Here is a 24,000-nt window from a genome sequence, read left to right as displayed (position 1 = left end):
TTATTCTTACTACTCACAATTTTAAGTAGGAACGTATTTACACAATTCCCTTAAGACTTCGACATTATTGTAACCATAAATATTTTATGTAAAATATTTTATGTCATACCCTTTCTCAAAAGGAGAAAAATCACTGTTAGACTGTTTTGGGGGTGGGAGAAGGCACCCGATTCTCCACCAAATACTTACACTACTTGCATCAACATGTCTTTCAAGAAGAAGTAACAGAGGTGCCAGCATTGCTGCAACCTGAGTGATTACTTAAGAGAAAAAAAATCTGGAAAAGAAATACATTTTCCACTCTAAAAAAAAAAACCCCTAAAACAAAAGAGAAAGATAAGATACCTATTCCATGACTGCCACTTAGTTCAGTACATTAGGCAAAGAATAAGGAAGGTTTAATTTGTTCTTCCCTGCACAGTTTGTCAGTCATCTTCTCATCCCCATCTATACATTGGAAAAACCCTCATAATACAGCTACCTCTGCACTCCATGGAAAAACAGCATATCCTCACACATATTTTTTCAGGACTTCACTCATGCTTTCTTTCAAGTATCCCAGCTGTTCTTTTGGACCTCAATGCCACAGATGGATGTATCAGTCCACAAGTGAGATCAGAGTTACAAAAAAACTGTGAAAGCAACGCAGTTAGGGACAGTTTCACAAGTACTCTGTCACAAGCAGTTTATTAGAACTTCACTTTGACAATAAATAAGGTATTTCCCAAGCAATCAAAATGTAATTATTTAGAAAGTTAAACAACGCAAATTTTCACAATGCATTTTTTTATATATACATATTTTACTGTACTTTACACACCAGTTCATCCAGAGCTGTACAACAGTAGGATGTTTATTTTTTAAATTCACACAGCAGGAGCATATCAAGACATGTTTTTAATCTGGAAACTGTGTGTAGAAGTAACCCCAAACCACACCAGCTCCAGGTTGGATAGTCCAACTGGTATGACTGAATCTCTGTTCTTTAAACTAGCTGCTGAATTCAAAATTGGATGTATGGCTTACCTAGGAGAAATAGTGCCTTTTGAGAGTTATGGTTTTAAAGGACTAGTAAGCTGCTCAATTGCAACAGTAAGATGTAGCCATCTGTAATTTACAGTGCTACTGCACAACCTGCTCTGTCTTCAACACAAGTGGCACAGGACAAACTTCTGTAAAAAATGGTAATTTTTTTTTAATAGTAAATACAAATTTTGCACTTTGCACTGGTAACTGTGAAAACATCTTTCAGGTTTGGTCAAATTAATTAGCATTTCTTAAATATTCAAGACATTTAATATGCCTCAATAACACTTTTCAGAGTTTGACATTCAAAATTAACTTCAAAAGAATGCTCCCGTTAAATAAAGCACCAAGATTTCCCCATGTGTTTATTCCCTAAAGAAAGTCTATGAAACACTAGCTTTTTTTTAAACATTAGTTCTGCTAAGAGTTGTAATTTCAAAATAAAATTGAATTTTTATGGTTTGATCAAAGTGAGCTTTACATATTCTGTGCAACATCCCATTTCTTTAGGTGCAGAGGTACAGGTCTCAAAGTTATGCAGCTGCAATTGAGTTGTCATCTGCTTGGCGACCCTGAGGCTTTAAGAAAATAAAGACAGAGAATTTAAATAAACAAAGACAAAACAAGCCACCCAAACAACCTTCCCTCAAAAATCCAAACCCAACCAAAAAACCCACACCCAGGCAAAAAAGATAGACTACTAGGAAACTAAGTCTGCAACACACTGTGTTGTCAATGTAGCTCTACATTGTAGAATCAAGCTTATCCTACTCCTAAAGGTTTCCAACAGTGGCACAAACACACAGGACATCCAAATGAAATTTCAGTTTGGCCCCTGGAGGCCTCAGCTCCTCAACTGCCCTGGTAAATGCCTCCTTCACACACACAGCTTGGACAAGGCCTGGCTGATCAGAGCTGGAAGCATTACTGCAGTATAGAAAGCTGATAAATATTAATGTGTAAAACAGGAATTAGACTGACAGTTTCTTGGAGAAATTTTAAGCGACATCACTAGAGATAGAAGAGAGCAAGGAAGAAGTTCTAAAGAAGAAAAGGCATCCTTACAATAAGGCTTTCTAATGTTCTTACAACTCCAAAGCAAAAGCAAAGAATTCTGAAGCTTGAGAGTCCACAGGAGTTTTATGAACACCACGCTTTTGAGAAAAAATGCCTCTTCTATTTTCTTAGGAGGACACCCTGACTACCAGTCTTGAAGAGCCAGTGAGTGTCAGCACACTCAAAAAGTAAGTTCTGCCTATCTCTTTCGATTAAAACAAAATTCAAATAACACCAGGCCAATTTCCTAGGAACATGATTGCATATTTTTGAATAAGTACATCTCAAATCATATAAACAAGTATTTGGGCTCCTTGCTTGTTAAGAGTCTGAATAAAAAGTGAACAAATATTCTGGAGACAGCAGCAGTGGAATGAGAAAGCACTGTTTTGGGCAAATGGATTTAAATGATTTTTAAAAAGTAAAAAGATCTGTTTTTCATGGCATGATTGAACTGTTTTCAGAGTTATACCACCTATGAAAAAAAAATTCTAGACTGATTCACTGACAGAATGTGCTTTTAGAAGTTATTTATGGATGTGTGGGATGCTACAGTGTCTCTGAACTTAGTCATATGAGTTGCTCAAACACTTTTTTCAGAAGTGCTATGAATCATGGTATTAAAAGTATTTGGTTACTTAGCTTGCTCTACTGTGCTCAAAATAGAGGCAATTTTAAAACTCCTTTTATAGAGTCAGACATGGAACAGAACATCAGGGACATGTCAAGCACATTCAGCTCATTCACCTAGTGGTAACCAAATACATACTGCACTGAAACAGACTTCCTAAAGATTTTGGCTGACAACACCAATGCACAACACAAGATTTTTCAAAGCAAGTGACCCTGTTACAAGCTGGACATTTTAGCCTGCTTAGAGACACTCAGCTTTGAACACAGCTGGGGTGGCTGTCCCCAGAATGTGAGCAGCCCCAAGGGGAGCCTTGAAACACAAGTGACTCCTCCCAGCCTTACCTTTACAAAAATGTGTGTTGGTATGAACCGCCTGAGCAGCTGGTTGGTGAAGCTAGGGAATCGCAGCAGGTTAACGTGCAGAGAAGGTAACTGCTGATAGCCAGCCATCAGGGGATAGAAGTTATACAGCATCTCCTGCTGAGAGCCAGGGAGGATCCGAAGACGGATCTTAACAAAAGAAGAAAAGAAAGCCACAACCACAGGTAAGTCTGTGTTCAAAAGCTCTGCCTATATTCTATTTATGCACTGGTTACCTTCTGAAGCTGGAAAGAATGCAACTAATTTCCAATTCTAGTTGAAGTATTGCTTCTATACCAAAACAACATGTTACCTGTGAATGACATGACAAACAGCTCCTAGACAGGCTTCCATCTAGCCCAAAATTGAATCTGCGTTCATATATTCTTCCAGACAGAATTTACCTTACTTTAAACATCTAAAAACCAATGAGTTTATCCTCTCTGTACATCAGTGTAAGTCTAATGTACTCTTCACTACCAGCAGGATCAGTGGATGTGACAATTCTGTACCTGTTTAAGGCCAGAGAACATGAAGGCATCACTGGGTTCCACAGACACCTCCACATCCTGGACTAAATTGGTTTTATTTTGCAGGTGATACCTCACAGGTAAGGACTCTCGGACTCGACCAAACGATGGCAGATCTTTGGAGAGAAAGTAAGTTATCTCAAACAAAACACATCTTCAAGTTCCACTCAAAAAAAAAAAAAAAAGGTCTATTGCAAAAAGCAGTGAAAGATCAAGGAAAAAAGATACAAGCACTAGGCAGCTAAAGTCCTTCTGACGAGATTTTTTAGAAACATATTAAACAACAGAACACACCTTTATTATAGTTTTTCAGTACTATGTTTCAACATCTAGTTACAAACCTCCCAGCTGCTAACACTGCCCAAGAATACTAACTAGGAAGTCACTTCCATTGCTGCTGACTATTTTCAGCTTACCAAAATCTAATCAGATACTGTCAGGAAGCTCCTTCAAATTGTAACAGGATAGGAGGATAGTGGAAGAATCTCAGTACAAATGAAACCAAGCTCAGGAAAGCATTGAAATGATGTGTGTTTGGTGGGCATTTCAACCTCCCTCTGTTCTTGTGCAGGTGAAGTGCTACAAAAGAAACATTTCACCTGCCAACAAGCATCTCCAGCCCTCCAGTCTGTTTCTTCCTGGGATGCACCCAGAACGTGGGTGGATGGAACAACTGTTGCCATAGGCATCTAGAGAAACCTACTGGGAAGGCAGCATCAGCAGAGCAAACTCCAGTCTCTGGGCTGCCACATAACACACATTGAGTATTATGTCAGCTCCATTGACAGCTTTCAGGAGAACACATTTGTGCAACTACCAACCTCCTCTTCCCCTCAAGGGGAAAGAAGAGCAAGCCTAGAGGGAGTATCTTTCTCTAGCTCCATAACATTCAGTACCACTTTTCTGTATTTTGCTACAGTAAATTTTACAGCTCTGGGTGCTGTAAAAATTTTGTCAGTCTTTGAAATTCTAATTAGGACATGTATGTTGCCAAATCAATATTACCTGCATTAACATGGAGGGGAATGCTCTCTACAATCACATGTGGCAGAGTGATGACTGTGTTAACAACAGGGACACTTTCCACAGGTGAACTTCTGCAGGAAAAAGTCAAATGCAGACCATGTTGAACATTACACTACATAAACTATCAAGTAAGTATACAAATTAAGTAGTAATTAGTAGGTCCAAAGTCTAAACAGTGCTTGTTACAGGAAAATACAGAACTTTTTTGCACTCCTCCTCATTCCCAAAAAAAACCCAAACCCAACATCTTACTATCATTCCTAAAACCAAACCAGCTTACTTCTCTCCTTATCAAGGCCAAGAGATACTTACCTCTTCCAGGAAATTATATAACATCCAGTTGCCACTCCACTAGCATTAGTAACTGGAGGACATCGAAGGCAAAAGCACTCACTGGCACTCTCACCTGTCTGTAAAACAACTATCAGCAAGATTTTGTTTAAAATCAAAGCATAATAACAGCCTAAGCCACCAAGCCTAGAAATGCAATATGACACAAACACAAGCATTCAGCCAGAAAGGCCTTTCAAGTGCTTTTCAAAGTATACCTATATAATGTATAAATCCAATAGATTGGGAAGTATTCTAATACATGAAAGGGTAACATACACAAATACATGTCACTTTACTTCATGGACAGCATTATAATATCTTTAATGTACACATAGAATGAATCATTGCAAATTTAGAGTTCATAAACACACACAAAAAGCAAAATAATGTCAATTCAAATTCTACACTTCTACAGCAGACTCCAAGACATCAGCATAAGATGCCTCTAATGCTTGAAAACTAAAATTAACATGGACACATCCCCTCTCCCTCTGAAATGGATGAGGGCAGGGGAAGAGAAGGAATACAAGAAACATCTACAGGCTTTTCAGTGAAACTGAATTCTCACTTTTCTTCTTTTCTTTGTTTGTCCACTCAAATAAACTAAAAAAAGGAGTGCCTTTACATGTAGAGAGTGATTTTAAAAAAGTAATAAGAAAATAGGTTTTGGTCTTTCAAAATTTATCATTAATATTTTAAAAAACCCCATCAACCAAAAGATGGACAGCTGAACAGTTGATACCTACATGGTTCCCATGTCCTGGCACTTAGCTCTTTCTGAGCATCAGCCAGAAGCCATGAAGCACAAAGTGCCAGAGCTGAAGATGAAATATCATAGTTTGAAGAGTAAAGGATCTGGGAAATAATTGCTTTTTGACAGGCAATCCTTGAATCAACAGATCAAGTAGAGCCTTGCAAGTCCTTCATTACATGAGTGGACAGCTGTCCCACATGGCAGCCACCCAGAATAGCTCATTGCATCCACAGTTTGACAGAAGACATAATTCACATCTCTGATGCCACAAATGCAAAGAAGATGTTTCGTTGGAAGATGTTGGATCAGCTCTACTTTTAAGTACTCCAATTATTTAACTTCAAAGCTAACACCCTGCAGTTTTAATGGCTGAGATCATCAAGATAACTTTTTAAAATGCAAATAATAAGTTACTAAACTGTGGTAATATTGAAAAAAAAGTTGGCTACTACCAGTTGTTCTTTATAACCTACCCTTTCTAGCTTCACATTTTTCAGTTTTGTGATAGTAATCATGGACTTGGATCACTGGCCTTTGGATACTGCCTCTATCATATGGTAAAGTGCATTACAGAAAGTATATATGGCCCAGAAACACTGGAAATATTGAGTATCTTTTGATATGGATATCTAAGAAGTTGCATTTCAGAAGTATTTCAGGTGCTTCCCCTCATGTCTAGTATAATCAGATTTTTTTTACCATCCATCATCCAAGTCTATTTAGTTGACCTAGTGAAGCAGAACTAAATTCTAAAGCATGCTGCAGTCCAAGTTGTATTCTGGCAAGCAACTAGAGTACTAAGCATCTTTCTTCCACTTCCAATTCAATAAACAAACATTATTTAAAGTGTTCCCCTTTATTACTCCCAATTTATGCAAAAAGTATCCTCCTGACAGAGAACATACTCTAAGGAAACTTACCATTCTCCACATAAGATTCCAGTTGATCTACTGGGGTCATGGAAGCTGACAGCTGCAACTTGCTTGTTACAATAGTGAGAGGCCAAGGAGAGGCACTCAAGATGTCTGTCATCAGCAGAAATGGTATATCTGCAAATACTCTGTCCAAGTGCTCCAGCTGTAGAGACACACACAAGCTCTGACTATTTCTAACTAAACAGGGTTTGACTCCAAAGTGCTGTGATTCCAAAACATGAACAACTTTTCCAACACATACCTTTGTGGAGACAAATTTGACAGCAACATCAAAAGGAAATACTGTGTCTATGGTTACAGTTTCATCCTTTAGAAGCAACACAAGAGATGGGAAGAATAGAGGAAAAAAGTTATAGTCAACTTAAGGCCTGGCTATTGATGTCAAAGATTATATTAATATAAAGTTACTTTTAATTGTTATTTTAATCAGTCCTCCCCAAGGAAGAATGTATCTTTAAAGATATTTATGAACAAATATAGAAAACTTTTCCTCTGCTAATCGCTACAGAACTACTCATGCTAAAAAGGGCTACCATACTGCTGACTTAGCATTTATTCTATCTCCTGGAAAGGTTACTAAGATACTCAATTACAGCTTTTAGAATATTTCTTGTATTTCACAAATTTATCTGTATAAAATGCAGACAGTGCATCTTTAAAACCTACCCGGTGACACCTGCAGAGGATTTCTTTCCCCTCAACAACAGTGTTGATTAAGTAAGAAATATAAAACAGAAACATTCTTGCACCAACTGTTCCACAACGGATGTATATTGGTTTTTCCAGCTGCAAAATAAAGGAGGCTGTGTGAGCTATAGCGAAACTACATTAATTAGGGCTAGAGCGGTCCAAAAGTTGTTAATTATCTGACTTAATTATCTGCCCTGACTAGTCCAACAGGGCAACAGTAGAATGGGCACTATTTTGACCAAAATGTATCTCCTAGAATGCACAATCTGGATCAGGCAGCAAATGTTTTTAACCAGACCAGCACAACTCCAGTTGCTTCGCTGGATTTGTTCCAGATGCTTGTCTGTTACTTAAGAATACAAAAAAAGAACCATAACTGTGTAGTACATGACATAACCAACTTCTAACTAACTAGTCACAACTTCAGTTTAGTGCATATTTGGTCCTCTACCATCTTGAACACACTTGCTGCCTATTATCTACTGTCCATTAAGCAGTACATTTCATTAGTAGTTGAAGTTAGCCTCCTTATTTCTTATCTCCCAGCTGTATCATCAAACCCAGAACATACCTTATTCTCCAATTTAGTCCAAAAGATGATCTCATTAAAAGAATACTAAACTACATCTAAACAGTAGGCAAAATATGCCATAAGCATTTAATTTATTGGTTCAGATACCAGAAAGTAAACTGAAGTCTGTCTAAGGGAATCTTTTATCAGGTGGTTCCTATTTTCTTGAGTGTGATAGAGAAGTAAGGTTTTAAGCCCTGACCTTTTCCCCTGGTTGCAAGTCTCCTACAGGGATATCAGGAAGCAGTGCAGGAAAAGAGTCATCACATGCATCTGTTCCATGAAGAGTCACCTGAGTTTTCTGAGTCAGGTTAGCATCTTGCCCTAGGATTAAAAACAGTCTTCATATCCACACAGGCTTACATCACTAAAGCATGAAAACAATAACTAAAACTAAAAAAAAAAAAAAAAAAAAAAAAAAAAAAAAAAAAAAATCTCTAAAAGCAATGCATGAGAAATTAACACGGTTCATTTTGTCAAGAGAATCTTTCAAAAGTACCAGCAGAAGATTAATTTGACAACACCTCAAAATTTTCCAAGTTTTGGAAGCATTTGTACCCTTGCAAGTTTATAGTTACATCTCTTTGGGCTAGGAAAAAAAATCTCAAAAATCAGAAATTATATCCAGATATTGCCTACCATCTATGTAATACAACAGGATTATGTGATCCGAGTTTTTCTTGATATTCTATAATGAAGTAGAAAGGAAGTTTTACTTTTCTGTGATTCTTTTGTTTTCAAGAATGTGGTTTAATGATTTCACATATTTTAAAAATGTTTCTTTCAAGTCAGTGTTGAAAGTACATAAAAAGAAATGTATAGATGTTAAATGACACCATTCTTCAGTCAGAGCTTAACTAGAATAATGGCATTACTGCAATTACATGGCATAATTTTCAAAGCAAAACAAGCCACATCTTGCCAAAGAGTTACTACTGTGGAAAATACATCACCTTCCCTATAAGTGAAATGTCAGATTTCAATTGTTCTTTTAATGCAATCAGCAAACCCACACTGACCTTGCATATCCCATGTTAAAGAGATTAGATCAAGCAAGGAAAAAAAAAACCTAAGAACAAAGACCATCTATTAAACAGTGCTTTAGGAGCCAAGCCCAAACATCCAATTAAACAAGTTTCAAGAATACTCCAGTGACTTTAATGAACCATACAACTCTACAGAAAACTCTATTTCAGAATACACAGAATGTATGGCATCCTATATTCTAGTGACTGAAAAAAATACTTTTGTCTTTCAGGAGAATTGCTACAAAGATGAATACCGAGTATAACATTTGGGCTTCACACACTGAAAACTGTCAGAAATATCTACATAGAGACAGCTAGGACTCAGACATAAAATATATGCATTTTTTTCCTTTGCTTTCTAAGAAATACTGCTTCAGTGCTCCATTGTTCCCCAAATTTCAAGTGGTTTAAAAACCAAACCATGTTGTCCAGGGCAGGGAAAACAAAAAAACCAGAGTGGGTGTGAGAGAAAACCCACAAAGTCTATACTTAGAAAACATTTATCTAGCACTGTCTAGTGCTTTCAGCTCAGCAAGGAAAATATCTCTGTCTGGGAAAAAGAAAACATTAGTTACAAGCAAATAGAATAAAAAGTCAGAAAAGAATATAAAAACTTCCATGTTTTCTTTCAAACTTCTAAAGATTTATACTCTGAAAATACCTATGTAATCACCACAGATAAGCAGTGGTTAAAATAATCAGAACTGAATGAGTCTGTTAACTGCTGCTCTTACCAGTGGTATTTCATCATTCCCAACTTTCACTTTGTTTTGGCTTTTAATTACTGCAAAAAAACAGTTTACTGTATTTCTCTGCACTGCATCCACAAAAAGGAGTCAATTATGAGAGTGTTGAATCAAAAGAAAATAACTCCAAATACCTGGCTTTAAACCTGCTGTAAGCTTGACATCTTTGGCCACTGTCTCCTCATGTGACTGGACTGTCACAATCAAACAATACATTTCATTAGTCAGGGCAGGAGGTTCATGACGGAGCTGAACAGAAATGTTCGGCACTCTAGAAATAATCCTGTAAGAGAAAAGACTCAGTTATTGTATCTTTCTTAAATAACTTGCTTTTAAGCCTAGTTTAAAGGAGGCTAAAACATCCTATTGTATAAAAGTTCCCACAACTGATGGCCTATTAAATTAAGAGATGTGAGACTCCTGAAAAACAACATGATGGGAACAACTCAATAAAAAAAGACCAGTCTGGAACCCGTTACTCACATCGTGCTGGCCTGAATGGTCAAAGTGTCCCAGTGCACCTCATTGTCTGGAAGCTTAGGTCTTCTCTTGAAGGACCGTGCTGCCTGCAGTGCTTCCTGAGAGGAGGAAGCATCTCCCCCTCCTCCTCGCCAGTTCAGAACCACACAGCGGCCAGATTCACTTCCCAGGATCAAATCCACAGATGTGATCTGACAGACACAAATTTAAACACCTATTCGTGAGTCTTCTGATCACTTGCTGTAGGAATGTAGTTTTCCAACACAGACAGACATCATAAATATATGTACCATCAGAAAGCTTCTGACAGCTTGGAGACTGAGGACCTCACCACCCCAGGATTTCATTTAATGAGACAACAGTGGAAAAAGCATCTGTGTTCAGGTGCAAGCAGTGTAATAGGTTGTAACTTCCTACCCTCCCATAGTACTATACCACCACTCACTTTTAAGTACTACTCATATTTTAAAAAAATGATAAAATTTTCTATGTTTTTCTGGCTTTCTTAATGTTTTGCCATTGTCAATAGTTTCACTCAATTTGATACTCAGTTTCAAGAATTCAGACATTCAGAACTGCAGTGACTTTTTAACTGGTGCTAGAACAGGGGTGCATTGTAGATTGAGTTCATTGTATGTAACAGTAAGAAGAGTACAAAACAAAAGAACAAACCTCAATCTTCTTTCCTACATCTTCAGTTTTTGCAACAAATTTAAAAGAGAACTTTCTTGTTTTGCCAGGCACTAAGCACATTGTTCCTTGTGATGACTGTTCTAGAATATCACTTTTCTGATAGGCTTCTTCTACAACACAGTATTGGTTGTAATCCTACAATGGAGAAGTGGGGAAAAAAGTTGATACATTCATTCAGAAGACATCTTTAGAGAGTAATGGCAATGTAGCAAATATTAAAGCTCTGTGTCACTGGATCAAACTGTATGGGTTTTTCTAACTTTTCACAATATCAAAGTTAAACTAGCTAGTAATTACACTGCAATTCTTTGACACAAGATATCCATTATATTAATATAACTTAACGAATCAGAAGAAATAAGAGATTAAAACGATCCTTATGAAACTTTAGCAAGCTTCATAAAAAACCCTAGATTTGACAGATGAACTAACCAGTCTTATTCCATATATCAATGTATCAATATATTTGTCAAAAGCAACAGATAATGTATTAAAAACCCAGACATCTTTCAGCTTAAGTATTAACATAATTTTAGGCAAAACCAATTTTTTTTTAATGCTTAAAACCAATAAAATGTTATTCCATTCTTATTATCAGTTTCTATCACTAAGTCAGATATAGTTAGAACATAGGTACCTGATTATTGAAACTGATGCAGAGCTTAGAAAACCTGATAGGATGAGGACAATCAGCTCTCAGGTACACATCAAACTGCACAGGAACATCAACATGAAAACTAGGAGCAAGAAATTTTGCTTTGCACTGTACTGGAATTAAAAAAGAAAATAAAAAGGAAAAGCAAAAAGAAACAAGAAGTAGATGTTAAACAAACTACAACATTAAATTCCAGAAGCACACTCCTGACATGACTGTGGCAAGAATTGTTCTGTGTACACTCTTACAACTCTGTTTTGCAAGGACAAATCTGGCAACTAACACTGCCACAGAAAGGCATTTTTCAGCACTTGGCCAAAACCTTTGCACAGGAGAGGAGATGCAGATGTCCAGAAAAAAACAGACAGTCCTGTGCATTTGGATGTCATGCATGCTCCCTTTTCAATGGCAAGTATTACTCTGCACACACTCTGCCCTCTTTCCTCAGAATCCTACTTCACAGGACACCTGAATATCAGAAGTCTTTCAAAAAACAGGGAATTCTTTAGTAATCCATATCAGGGATAAGAGACCACCAACTTCTCTCATTATTTATCTTGTTGATTTAGACAAGGAACAGAGCAAGGCTGGAACACTGTTGTTAGTTTTAATATACCCTTCATATTTTCATCCTGATTAGTTACTTTCAAGGTGTAATCCAAATTTATGATCTAGTGTAAATTTGCTTTCTTACTTACCAAATGGTATAAAATCTTGGACTTCTATTGTAAAAATGTTACTGCCTGCCAAGGAAACACGGTCAGCCCACAATTTCTGTGATGCTTTCACAGCAGCAGCATCACAATCGGGTTCAGGATCAGGGCTTTCATTCTGTATGCAGGCAAAGGATTACAAAGAACAACAAAAGAAGGTTACCAGACACTGACCACTCCTAGCATTATTTGAAAGGGGAATAGGAGTTCTGCCACTTACCATCAGAACTTTTATGAGATTTTTTTCTATTCGGGATTTCTGATCTTCTTTAAGAGTAGATGCTAATAAAGAGAACAAAACAAAGATTACAAGACAGAAGCAAGGGTCTCTACTTTTCTCTTAACTTAACAGTAAATATTACACTCAGATTGCATCATTCAAACAACACATTCCAGGGGAAAAAAAATTCTAACATTCGTCTACCATAACAAAGGACATTCCCATTTTAAATGTTTCCTCTTACTTTCACTGGAACCAAGTAAAATATCTTTCTATTAGATAAGCATTTTGCAATTTATTGGAACAAAGCCTCAGAAGAATAATGCTTATGTCTCCTTGTTGTTTATGTTTAAAAACAGAAGAAAGCATAGACAAGTCTGGAACTCCAAAGAGGCCAGCTCAGATAATATTGGAAAAACCAACTACAGTGGGTGACAGGAAGAAACAAGGACTACTTAAAATAAGCATTCTTTTCTTGAAGAAATGTAGTTTTGCATCATTTTCTATTCTTCAATACAAAGCAGCATAGCCTGGCTAGCTCTAAGAAGACTCAAAGCCATTTTTCCCACACCTGCACTAATAGTGGTATTAGCAATTTAGGGCCCCAAAGGATTATTTCTGCATTGTCAAGGAGTAGGCATTACACAGACCAGTCCTTGCATTTTTACTGTGGAGCCACCCTATGTCACATTTTTCCCCTAAAACATCCCACATACATACTTCATCAGCAGAGTTCTAGAAGGAGTCTTGGAGAAGCATATTTGGGATATTAAAGTCCAGAAAAATTGTGTTAGGTTTGTTACTAGGAAAAAATTTTTTTCTCTTTTAGCTGTACTACTGTTCTTTGCCATCCCAAAGCTCAGGAAGTTCCTGTTACATTATTTGAACAGTCTCAAATGAAGCTCTGCATCTCAGATATCCTAACACAGTCTATTTGAATGCAACTCAACTCCCAGTGTAGCACAGAAAGTAGTGAAAATCCAGCACAAGTACACAGTTATTTTGTAGTCAAATAATTTGAAGTACTGTAAGCACTGTGTCTGACAATGATTTGTCACATTTCAAAATATTCAAAGAAGAATACCTCTGCCCAGTAGCTCTAAAGAGTATGTGATATAATCTTTCAGCTGGGCCATCAGATATGAACATTTGAGTGCTGTTGTCAGTATGGAGGTGAGCAGGGTCCACCATCCTTCGCTGCGATAATCACACATAACATAATCCAACAGCCTGCAACACAACAAGGTTGAGAGGAAACAAGTTATGCTCACCAACACTTTTTAGAAGCATGCATTTTTTGGTATCATTAATACAAAATTCATTTTCACTAATACAAATGCTAGATTAAAGCCTACTGTTTATACAAGGCAATGATTTATCAAAACCAGCATGAAGCTATGATAAAGAAACATTTATTCCCTGAATTTTCTATTTCTAAATAGAAATATTTTCACAAGACAACTCATCTGTCCTCACACAAAGAACTAGCAAAACAGCAACTGGACAGAATTGCTTTAGTCCAAGAGAAGAAGAAATTTAATGTTCCTTAAGCCAAGATGTTTCTTTTCTTTCCTATTCCCCTTAAAGTGTGCAAAGGTCCACAACATATGCATCAATCTTTATCAGGCAAAACCACACACCTTAATATGTTCCTAGTACTGACCACTGTTTGCTGTTACTAGCTAAGCAGTAATTTTTTAAACTCTTATCAACTATTCAAGACAAGAATTTCTGCCAACTTCAGAAAAATCTACCTAACAAACAAAAAATGCTTATTCATAGAACAATCAGACTTGACACAAATTGATCTGCTTATCCTAGCCTATCTTCTCTTCCATGTAAACTCCAGTTACCTACTAACAAGCAAATACATCTCTCCTACTTCAAACAAGAGAGACAGACAGCACTCAATCAGTGAGTAAGAAATAGATAATTTGCCCAATATGGCAAATTCCCACAACAGCTCAGAGCAGGAAGTTTTTATGCTGTAATAACTGACTCATATGTTTTAGTTTCTTTAATATAAGTGGGGTTCATAGACTCAATAGGTTGTCCTTCAATCACAACCAGATACAAGGAGCATGTCATACAAGGTTCCAACATTATTCCATAGCAATAAAACATGGGGTCTTAGTGAGAAGGCAGCACATAAAAGAAGCAATCATGAATGATACTCACTTCAAAGCTTTGGCATAATCTTTAGCATAGTGATATTCTTCTCCCATTTGAACCACTGGAAAAAAAAAATCCAGATCACTACTGAAAACCTTTGCAAAATTAAATTTTTAAAATGCATCTGATTATCTATACTTACTCAAATGACTTTTCATTCTTGGACATTTGTACTTCTTGAATTGTGCGACAGCATTACTCAACAAAGTGATTATTAGCTCCTAGTGGATAAAATCATTACCAATATCATTATATATGCAAACATTAGAGTCATGTTAAAACAACAGATTTTTTTTTTTTAAAGAATAAAACTTACTGAGTGAAGAACATTTTTCTCTTTTAGCTGTAGGGATAAAATCCCCATCTTCTCCTTTTCAGGATCAGAAAGATCAAAGCCTGCATAAGACAATGCAAAAATCCATGAAATCAGAATTCTGTCCAGACCCAAAGGGAACAATTTATACCATAAGCAATATCCAATGCAAGCTTCAACTCAAAACACCCTCACATATTCTATTACCTCACATGCAGCTATATCTCCCTCGAAGGGAAATTCTAGAACACAACTATCTTTCCCCATGCTTTTAAGAATCTACCAAAAATCAGCAAATTACAGTCAAACCACTTAGTCTTTATACTGCACATTTTAACATTTAAAGTGTGTATGTTAAGACAAATTAGTCCTTTTCTAATCTGATCTCAAATAAGGATTCAAGCTCCTATTTCCATAGCAGTAGAGAAACATACTCAGTATTCCTTGCCGCCATGGTCTTTGCCCATAGAAGTCAAGCACTCCAGTTTGTGTTTCCAGGGGATCTGGATTGGGATATGGCACAGAGGGCTGGAAATTCAAATACAGCAATTAAAAGGGTTCCTGTTTTGTCTTCTGCCAGATAAGTGTTAGAAAAATATTAAAACAATACCCCCCCATATCCTAGTACCAATGCTCTTGCTCCTCTGCTTCCTGTAAGTCACCAGACACAGTACGTATGTAAATATACCGGAAAAACAAAGTCAGTTCTCAAGTATCCAGAGATGCAAAAATATATTTTAAAAAGTTTTTTAAAACATATCAGAATTATTTGTAAATAAATAAATACTGATGTATTTGTCTTGGGGCAACTTTTTCCATACAATACAAATACATGTAATGTTAACAAGCATCACAAAGACACATATCCTTTCCTAGGATTTCATTTACAGGTATTACAGATTGTTCCACTTCCATTTAAGACTACATTAGGGATTTCACTATGTGGTTAATTACAAAGCATTTTCTCCCTCCCAACTTACATCATGGTTACATAGCATACTTGCTAGTTGTTTCCGTTCCTGTGCATAGTAGGCTGCCTGCTGATAATAGAAACCTGGATTCTGAGTTTGAATTGCTGTCAATCCCAGCTTAATTGCTTCATCAAACAAGTCACCAAAGGCCTGAAACCTGTTAAAAAAACCCAAAACGTTCATAACCAAGATTGTGTATAGAACAGCAATATTAACTAAAAAGTACCCTACAAATAAAAGTTCTGGTTACTCAAGACACATCTAAGTTCTATGGCTGCATTTGTTCATACTCTGTTCATTCAAAGAGAAAAGCAGTCAATGATCAATGCAAAACAGAACAACAGCGTATTTTATGTTCTTGTGCATCTCTTAGAGAACTAAGACTTGGTATCTTGTCTAGACAAGTAAACCTTTTGAAGTTCACTGTTTGTCTAAAACACTACTAAGCAAAAACATACTGTTTAGACATCCAGGCAGCATGCTCAAAAGCCAGTTCTGCACTTCCTATTTTTTTCTTGCATAGGTCAATATGCTTCCTGAACTGTGCAATTGCATCCAGTGGAGTGTTATGTTGAAAACAGAGGCGGCAGATCTAGGTAAAGATAAAAGTAAAATGAAAAACCACTGTTAGGCTGCTAAGGAATAGCACTCAACCCCACCAGTCCCCCAACTAATTCTACATATTTCTGAAGAACAAAAATTGCATTAAAAAAAAAGGAAGTTTATGGTTTACAGGTGTAAACCATAATGTACTACACCTGAAACCATGTGGTTCTCTATTTCATCTAATACTATTTATCATCCCCTTCTTGCCCAAGACATCAACAGAAGAGTGCATAACTCACTGTCAAATATAACAGGGAACTTCAGAGCCTCTAGAAAAATCATTATTTAGAAGCCTGCAGTTCACAAATGGAATTTGATGGAATACAACTCCAAGATTCTTGTAAGTGGTGGGATAGTTCTGCTTTACCTAAAAGTTCTCAAAATACCACGAAAGTATGGAGTGATTCTTAGAGAATTACTTTCTTCCCCAAACAAGCAGTAACTGAACTAAATTGGCCTAAGCTTTGCAAGAAGACAAAAATATTCAAGGAACAAGCAGCCCTGGTGTTCATTCTCCCTGCTCAGAGTGAGAGTTAGAGCCTATTCTTTCAGAAGACTGCATCTCAAATGAACCTAAATCCTTCAAAATAATCCCAAACTTCAGCTAAGAATCTTTATTTGTGTGGAATTCAGAAGTCTCTGCAAGTCTGAGCATAACTGGTGTTCCAATGATAACTCTTTCTAATCCATCTCTGTAAAAGCAATATAAAACTGAACTTTACAACTTTTCCCCATTGAAGGTGCATCAACTTTTCTCTTTTAAGTAACAGTTGTCAAACACTAGAAGTACAGTTATTACCTTGTAATTTATAAATCCTGCCATGGTCTTGATTTCCAGCATGTTTGTTTCATGAGCCCTCAATTCATGCACAAGATTATATGCAGTTCTGTAATTCCTAAGCAGGAATAATTAGAGTTAAATCACACATGATAATAAAGTTCTAGAACAGGACTGCCAACAGTGAAAAACAGCCTTCCAACCAGAGCATTCTTCCCAGTGAAGAACTTGCCCCTTACATACATGTTCAAATAATTTTGCATTCAGGAAAATATTTGTCAGTTTATGGCTTAGCAGCAATTTGGGGTAGAGAGAGTAGGGGAAGGTAACATGAGTCTTACTTGAGAGCATTCTGCGTATCCTGCTTCAGCTCACTGAAGAAGGCTATTTTGAACTGGTGTCTAACAAACAAAAGCTGCAAAACACAACCAGTGCACATCATTCACAAGCATCCAAACAGACCTTGTTACCTACAAAGAGATACAAGTGGTAACTTCAGAAGTTTAGATAATACAGCACTTGACTTGAAACAAGTGACTGTGCAACTGTTTCCTAATAGCTCTGCCTATAGTTCACCATGACCCAGCAGTCATCTTTCAACAGATTTCATCTATTCAAAGCCTGTTGCCCTGGCACAAGGGAGAAGCTTTGGAACACCCCAAAATCTCTATGCCAACAGAGCTGATTGTGGTTTGGAGCTCACCACTTGGATTCCAGCTTCCAAGAGAGCAGAGCTGGTAATCACAACAGAACACAATGTGTCTGAGTAGATTTGAAAAGCAAAAGTTAAAAACTGAAATCAAGTGCAATTCTGAGTACAAAATATCTAAGGGAAACACATCCCACAACTTAAGATGCTACACTCAAATATGCTAAACCACGTAGATAAATGAGAAGTTTTTCTTTTTTTAATCTGAAAACTTAATTTTGCCCTGCAGCTCTTCTAAGGAAGATGTGAGAAAGACAAATGTAAGAACAAAACCAATCAAAATAAAAGTTTACATTGCAGAAAATAGAACCAAATTTACTTACTATACTGAGAGGACATCTCTAAATGGAAGGGAAGAATAAAAACATTTAAATAACAAACACTTATTTTCATGTTTTAACATGCAAAATAGATTGCACAGTATTTCACAAATAGGGTAATGTTACCTGGTGAGTGGTTTTGTTCAAGAACTCCTTATGAGATTTAACTCTTCTTATTTCTGTATAATAGTAAGTCTGTGCATGCTCATAGAAAGCATTTTCCAACCTGCAACAAAGTTGCTCATAAGTGTCACAAAGTTTCTCCCCCAAAGAAATTCTTAAGTTCTTCAAAATAAGTTACTTTTAATCATGTTTATTTTAGTGTTGGCAAAGGATCTTGCGGTATTACTAAACTCCTCTGAGTTACCACACAGGATAACAGTCAGCAGACAAAAACCTTTCACAAAAAGGGTAGTAATAAGTAGAACAAGTAAGTTGAGAGCTTTATATACTAACTTCTCATACAACAAACACCAGTATTTAATTTAAGATAGTCTCAGGATAGGCTGTTCTGATTTTGCAAGGTAATAGAAAGATGAGAGATGCCCTTAAGTCAAAACAAGAAAACCCTGCTGAGGCTCACAGAATACATCTGAAGTGCATCTGTTTGCTGGACTGTGGGGGAAGAAGTGGAAAGGAAAAAACAGCAGTAAATAAAATTTTGAGGGTAGACTAGGTCTCATCATTCTGCCCAAACATCAACAGCTACCTCGGTTGCAGAGGTAACAGTGAAACTTGTCAGGAAGAGAAATAGCTCACGGCAACTCACAGGGGGATAGGACAAAGGACAAGCACACCAAATGCAACATGAGAGGAGGACCTAAGGAGCATATATTGTAAGGAGTAAAATCAACTAGAAAAAGATCAAAATCTAGGAGAGGAATACATGCAAAAGCACTGGCACATGCAGGAAATAAAGGCTGAAGTACCAGTTCTGTTACTATAATCTCAATTTAGCATTGAAAAAAATATGAAAAGCTAGAAGTAATGGTTACTTTGTTTTGATCAATTCCAGGGCAGTTTGTGAGCAGACTGGATACAATAGCAGCATTAATTTATGTTGAGTATTATACTGTTTATATATAAATATGAGGGTGAGAGCAAAGTTAACCTCAGACTGTGACCTGTCTTCTCCCTGAGAATACACGGAAAAATTAGAACTAATTATTGTAAAACATGATTTTGTTAGTTTGAGCCCTTCTTTTTAGAGCTACACAAAAGTGTTTACCTTTCTTCAATCTGCTTTTGAAAGGCCTTCCTAAATTATTTGAAGTTGTAGTCCATGTAAATATCAAAACAGAAGGCACAAGAAATGTAGAAAATGACAAAGACATAATATTTGCAACCAGATAGATGCCACTTTACATAAAGAGAAGGAGAAAACTACATGGCCAGGGCGTGAAAGTGAGGGAAAAACCAAAATCCTGTTAAGAGATAAATCTAAAAACATATTTGTATGGAAAATCATTTCAAACCAGCAGGGCCAAAACCACTGTAGAAGTAGAAAAGGCCACTTGGGATATCTACAAATATTTCTTTAAAAGCAATATCTCTGACTGTCATTACTCAACCTCACATAGAAATGAAATTGTGCAGAATTCATCAGAATAACCTGAAGAATTCCAGCAAACAGGTAAAACATTCACTGCTGGTCTACAATCAGTGCCAACAGCATTCATCTCAACCTATGATCTCTCAAATTCTCCATCAGAATCATGGAATTGTTTAGATTGGAAAAGACCTTTAAGATCATCAAATGTAACTGTCAACCTGTTACCAAGCCACACCACTAAGCCCATCCTACTGTCCCAAAGCACAGTACACATGCCTTTTAAATATACCTTCAATGGTGACTTAATCTCTTCCCTAGGCATCTTATTCCAATGCTTGATAACCCCTTTGGATATTGGGAAAAATTTCTTCACCAATCTAAACCTCCCTTGAAGCAACTTAAGTGATTTCTTCTCATCCTACAGCTTGAAGGAAAGCTCTGGGGAAGAGACCAACCTGTCCACTATAGCTTCCTTTCAGGGAGTTGTAGAGAGCAATAAGGTCTTCCCCAAGCCTTCTTTCCTCCAGGCTACAGACCCCCAGTTCCCTCAGCTGCTCCTTAGAAGGCTTTTGCTCCTGACCTTCACCAGCTCTGTTGCCCTTCATCGGACACACTCTGGCACCTCAATGTCTTTCTTGCACTGAGGTGCCCAGAACTGGACACTGCATGGATTTCCATCCACTATCTCCACTAGCACAGAATGAAGGCCCTCACTAGCACACCAACAGTCCAACACTGGCATGCTGACCCCAGGCTTATTTCCAGTGAAACTGGTTTTATCCCTTTCCCACTTTAAGTCTGGTTTAAAGCCCCCTCAGTAAGCTCTGCTAACTCTTGTGTGCACATCTCTCTTCCCCTGTGAGACAAGTGTTCACCATCTGCTGCCAGCAGGCCAGGTGCCCTGTAAGCCATCCCACATTCTGCAAACAGGGCAAGACAGGGGTTTTACAACACTTACCTTATAATATAGCCAACAAGATGATCAGTGTGGGGAAGCACAAAGAGGGATTTTCCAGAAAGGTCACAAGCATTACACAAAGCTGCAGCTCTCTCTGATGCAATAACATCTTCCCCTAGAGAAGTCAAGGAAAGCACAAGTAAGAGGTACATGGTGCTGCAATGTCAAACCAGTTCTAAAAGCTTAAAGGTCAGGTTATGAACCTTAGGTAGACCAAAAGGTCTAAACAGTTCTGAAAATCCTAATAAAGATAAAACTAAGAGCACATTCTTTCTTATTTCTTTCAGAGTACTATGTGCTTCATCCAGCAGAACACATGCAGAAACTTTCTAGCGGTTTTTAGCAGAAAATTACGAGTCTGATGTAAGTTTTTCATCTCTCACAGAATTAAATATCCCATGTCTTGAGAAATACAATGGCATCCTGGAAAGACAAACACATACAGCAGGTAGAGCAAAAAACAAAACATGGTTTGCCAGACACTAGAAAGCACACAGTAGCTCTACAGAAACGTGAACTTAAAGTGCATCACATTTCACAGTTCCATGTGGCTCCAAGATTTTATTGATTAAAACCAAGTTAAGACAAAAGACCTCAGTAGGTACCAAATACCCTTCCTTCTAGGTTCTCAATGCTTTTACTGCTTTTCCTGATCCCAAGCAATGCTTAAAATGCAACTTGCTTACAAGAAGGCAGGTCAGATGTATTACCATACAAGCCATCTCTGATACTGTGTATCAAAAAATGTATTTGAACTTAAGAGGAAGAAGTTAGGGATAAAAGTATCAAATGTTTAGGGTCAACTGTCCTGAATGCTCTTTTTATCTTACACCTTGCTGCAGTCACAGTGCATTTAATGAATGTAGATGACATCAGATGTGACAAACCAAAGTCAGCCCAGTCCACTGGGCCGTCTGAAAAATGAGAACTCCACAACTGTGCACAGAGTTTTCAAGTACCTGGAGGCAATGGTGTTTTTTTCTGAATCAAAACCACAGCAACTTTGGTATTTCTTCCCTGTAAACTTTGCCTAAAATAAAGACAACATAGCACAGTGTCAAGGTTTCACTTCTTATTTCTGAATAAACAGGAAAAAAAATCAGTCTAGATGGAAGCACTGGAAGAATGCCACAAACATGAAAAAGCCAAACAACACAATATACTCCATCATTCAAAAATGCTGTCTTCCTTCTTTTGGGACAGAATTGTGTTGAGTTTAGCAAGAAAAATTTCAGGGGCTGTTTTTACTGAAGTAAAATAAGTAATGGTTTTACAAATAAACCATTAAAAAGTTCTTTATTTTGAGTTGTATATTAAAAAGCAAAGTTCAAGTTCCTCTTAATTTATGTTTAAGAAAAAAATGTGTACGTTCTAGAATGCAAACAGATTCTGCAATTCACACTTACATTAGTTTGCAGTACATAATGAAGCAAGTGAAAAAATCTACCTGACAATTTCAACTCGAGTAGCACACTCCAACTGTTTTTCCTTCCACTGTGGCTCATCCCAGTCCAGTTCATAGAACACCACCACAAGAGCTGGAACCAAATTCAGGTGTTTGTTCATCCAACCAGTCTTCAGGATTCCTTTTGGAATATACCACTCATAGGATGTCCTCTGAAAATATTGAGAATATTGAAGCAAGCTACAAAACCCCTTTTCAAACATTTATAGCAGGAGAAAGGGCATATCCTCGACATTCCTGCCACTTAATATCTTTGTCATCTTGCCTTTAACATTGTTCCCCTCAAGCTTTTGCTTTCTATTAAGCCATATCGCTCAGTAGCTCAGGCATCAGGGCCTGGTGCCTGAGATATTAGCAGCAAAGAACAACAGATTCCAGGGAGGCTGGAGAAGAGGGTCAAGTTTTGGAGCAAGTCTCACACACTGCCATGTATGAGAATCTAGGCTAGTATGAAATACTAGGCTCAGTTGAAAACAGAGCTCTCAAAACAGTGCAAGGACACACCAGTTTAGAGGCCTTGTTTTTACCAGCATCATGGAATTATGTAGTTTTATAACAGTTAAACTCATTAACGTTGCAAAGCAGAAAGAATAGCAGAGATATTCCTTCTGCTGTGTTTCACTCAGTTAAAGTTAAATGTTTAGTAAAAAATAGCTTTAGAGGTTAGGTTAGGATTTTTTTCAGAATACATTAAGTGTCTAGTTTCTCCAGAGTTAAATTTCGGGTTTTATCAAAGCTCAAACTTTACAAAGCACCTTAATGCTATGTACAGGAGCAGCAAGTACTTTAAAAAGTACTTTTAAAACCACACGGGCTTTCTCTGCTTCTGGCTCATGAGCTAAGGCACCCCTGGGCTTCCTATGCACCCACAGCGCTCCATCACAACGCCCTCGGCTTCCCCTTCGCCCTCACAATTCCCTGCCTTGAAGCTCCCACTCCAGCCTCGGGGGCAGAGGCAGCCGAGGGCCGGCAGAGCGCGGTGCCAGCGGGCGGCAGCCCAGGCGGAGCGGAGCACGGCCCTTCCCCGCCGGGAGCCGCCGAGTCCCGCACCGCCGCTCCCGGAGCCCGCCGGGGCAGCGGGCCGGCACGGAGCCCGCCGGGGCCGGCGCCGCTCGCTACCTTCGTCCGGCACTTGGGGTACTCGTGGTCGCCGGGCAGCACTTTGAAGGAGATGGGGACGCGGTCGGCTCTGCGGTTGGCGCAGAAGGCGTCCCACACGGCGCGGTGCACGGCGTTGTACACCACGTCCAGGCCGGTGAGCGTGACGAACGCCATGGGCCGGCAGCACAGCTCCACCGGGAAGTCCCAGTGAGATGGAGGGGTCATCCTGCGCCCGGGACGGCGGCCTGCGAGGCAGCGGAACGGCGGCGGGAGGGCGGCCCAGGCCGGCCACAAGAGCGCCCCGCTGTCCCGGGCCCGCGCTCCCCGTAGCGCCGCTCACTGCGGCGAGATGGAGCCGGGAAGCGCCAGCTGGGAGCGGCCGCGGGTCACGGGAGGCGGCGCGGGCGGGCCGCCGCCTCAGGAAGCGAGCGCCGGGCAGCGTCGGAAGGGCAGCGCGAGCGGCCAATCGGCGCCTCCGCTGCGCCCCTCGGACCAGTGAGGGGCGCCCGCGCGGGGACGTCACCGCGAAGGGGCCAGTGAGCGGAAGGAGGAAGAGCGGGGGGACGCGCGGCCGGCCAATGGCAGGGCAGGGGGCGGTGCCCGCGG

The 24,000-nt window shown here is 38.6% G+C and overlaps 1 protein-coding gene across 2 annotated transcripts; it reads right to left on the bottom strand.

The window, feature by feature from the left end:
* Positions 1–687: 687 nt before the first annotated feature.
* TRAPPC11 (trafficking protein particle complex subunit 11) lies at positions 688–23,638 on the bottom strand. 2 transcript variants are annotated; one of them, XM_058803235.1, is made up of 29 exons: positions 23,413–23,638; positions 22,276–22,445; positions 21,788–21,858; positions 20,829–20,943; positions 18,445–18,544; positions 17,631–17,704; positions 17,311–17,407; positions 16,364–16,497; positions 15,915–16,062; positions 15,369–15,462; positions 14,938–15,017; positions 14,764–14,842; positions 14,628–14,682; positions 13,534–13,679; positions 12,450–12,511; positions 12,215–12,347; positions 11,499–11,629; positions 10,841–10,996; positions 10,172–10,359; positions 9,823–9,971; positions 8,117–8,238; positions 7,320–7,439; positions 6,895–6,960; positions 6,639–6,795; positions 4,944–5,052; positions 4,611–4,702; positions 3,588–3,721; positions 3,058–3,225; positions 688–1,604 (listed from the first exon to the last, which is right to left on the bottom strand). In XM_058803235.1, exons 1-29 carry the CDS (start codon positions 23,617–23,619, stop codon positions 1,560–1,562), a joined length of 3,402 nt encoding a protein of 1,133 aa, XP_058659218.1. In that variant the 5' UTR covers positions 23,620–23,638; the 3' UTR covers positions 688–1,559. The 2 variants fall into 2 exon arrangements, with proteins under 2 accessions (XP_058659218.1, XP_058659219.1); XM_058803236.1 differs by lacking the exons at positions 21,788–21,858; positions 23,413–23,638 and having other exon boundaries at positions 22,276–22,420.
* Positions 23,639–24,000: the final 362 nt, after the last annotated feature.

This window comes from Ammospiza caudacuta, chromosome 4 (genome assembly GCF_027887145.1).
Source record: "Ammospiza caudacuta isolate bAmmCau1 chromosome 4, bAmmCau1.pri, whole genome shotgun sequence".
In the NCBI taxonomy this organism is placed as follows: domain Eukaryota; kingdom Metazoa; phylum Chordata; class Aves; order Passeriformes; family Passerellidae; genus Ammospiza; species Ammospiza caudacuta.
The sequence above is the reverse complement of the archived record's forward strand: the minus strand, read 5'-3'. Positions and strand labels throughout refer to the sequence as shown.

Bases quoted from the DNA above. Each gene is read 5' to 3' on its own strand.
- TRAPPC11 (XM_058803235.1), bottom strand. From the start codon at position 23,619: ATGACCCCTCCATCTCACTGGGACTTCCCGGTGGAGCTGTGCTGCCGG. The intron at 17,705-18,444 runs GTAACATTACCC...TGTGTTTTGCAG, and splicing joins TGAACAAAACCACTCACCAG to CTTTTGTTTGTTAGACACCA. The intron at 12,348-12,449 runs GTAAGTGGCAGA...GCCTGCATACAG, and splicing joins ATCTCATAAAAGTTCTGATG to AATGAAAGCCCTGATCCTGA.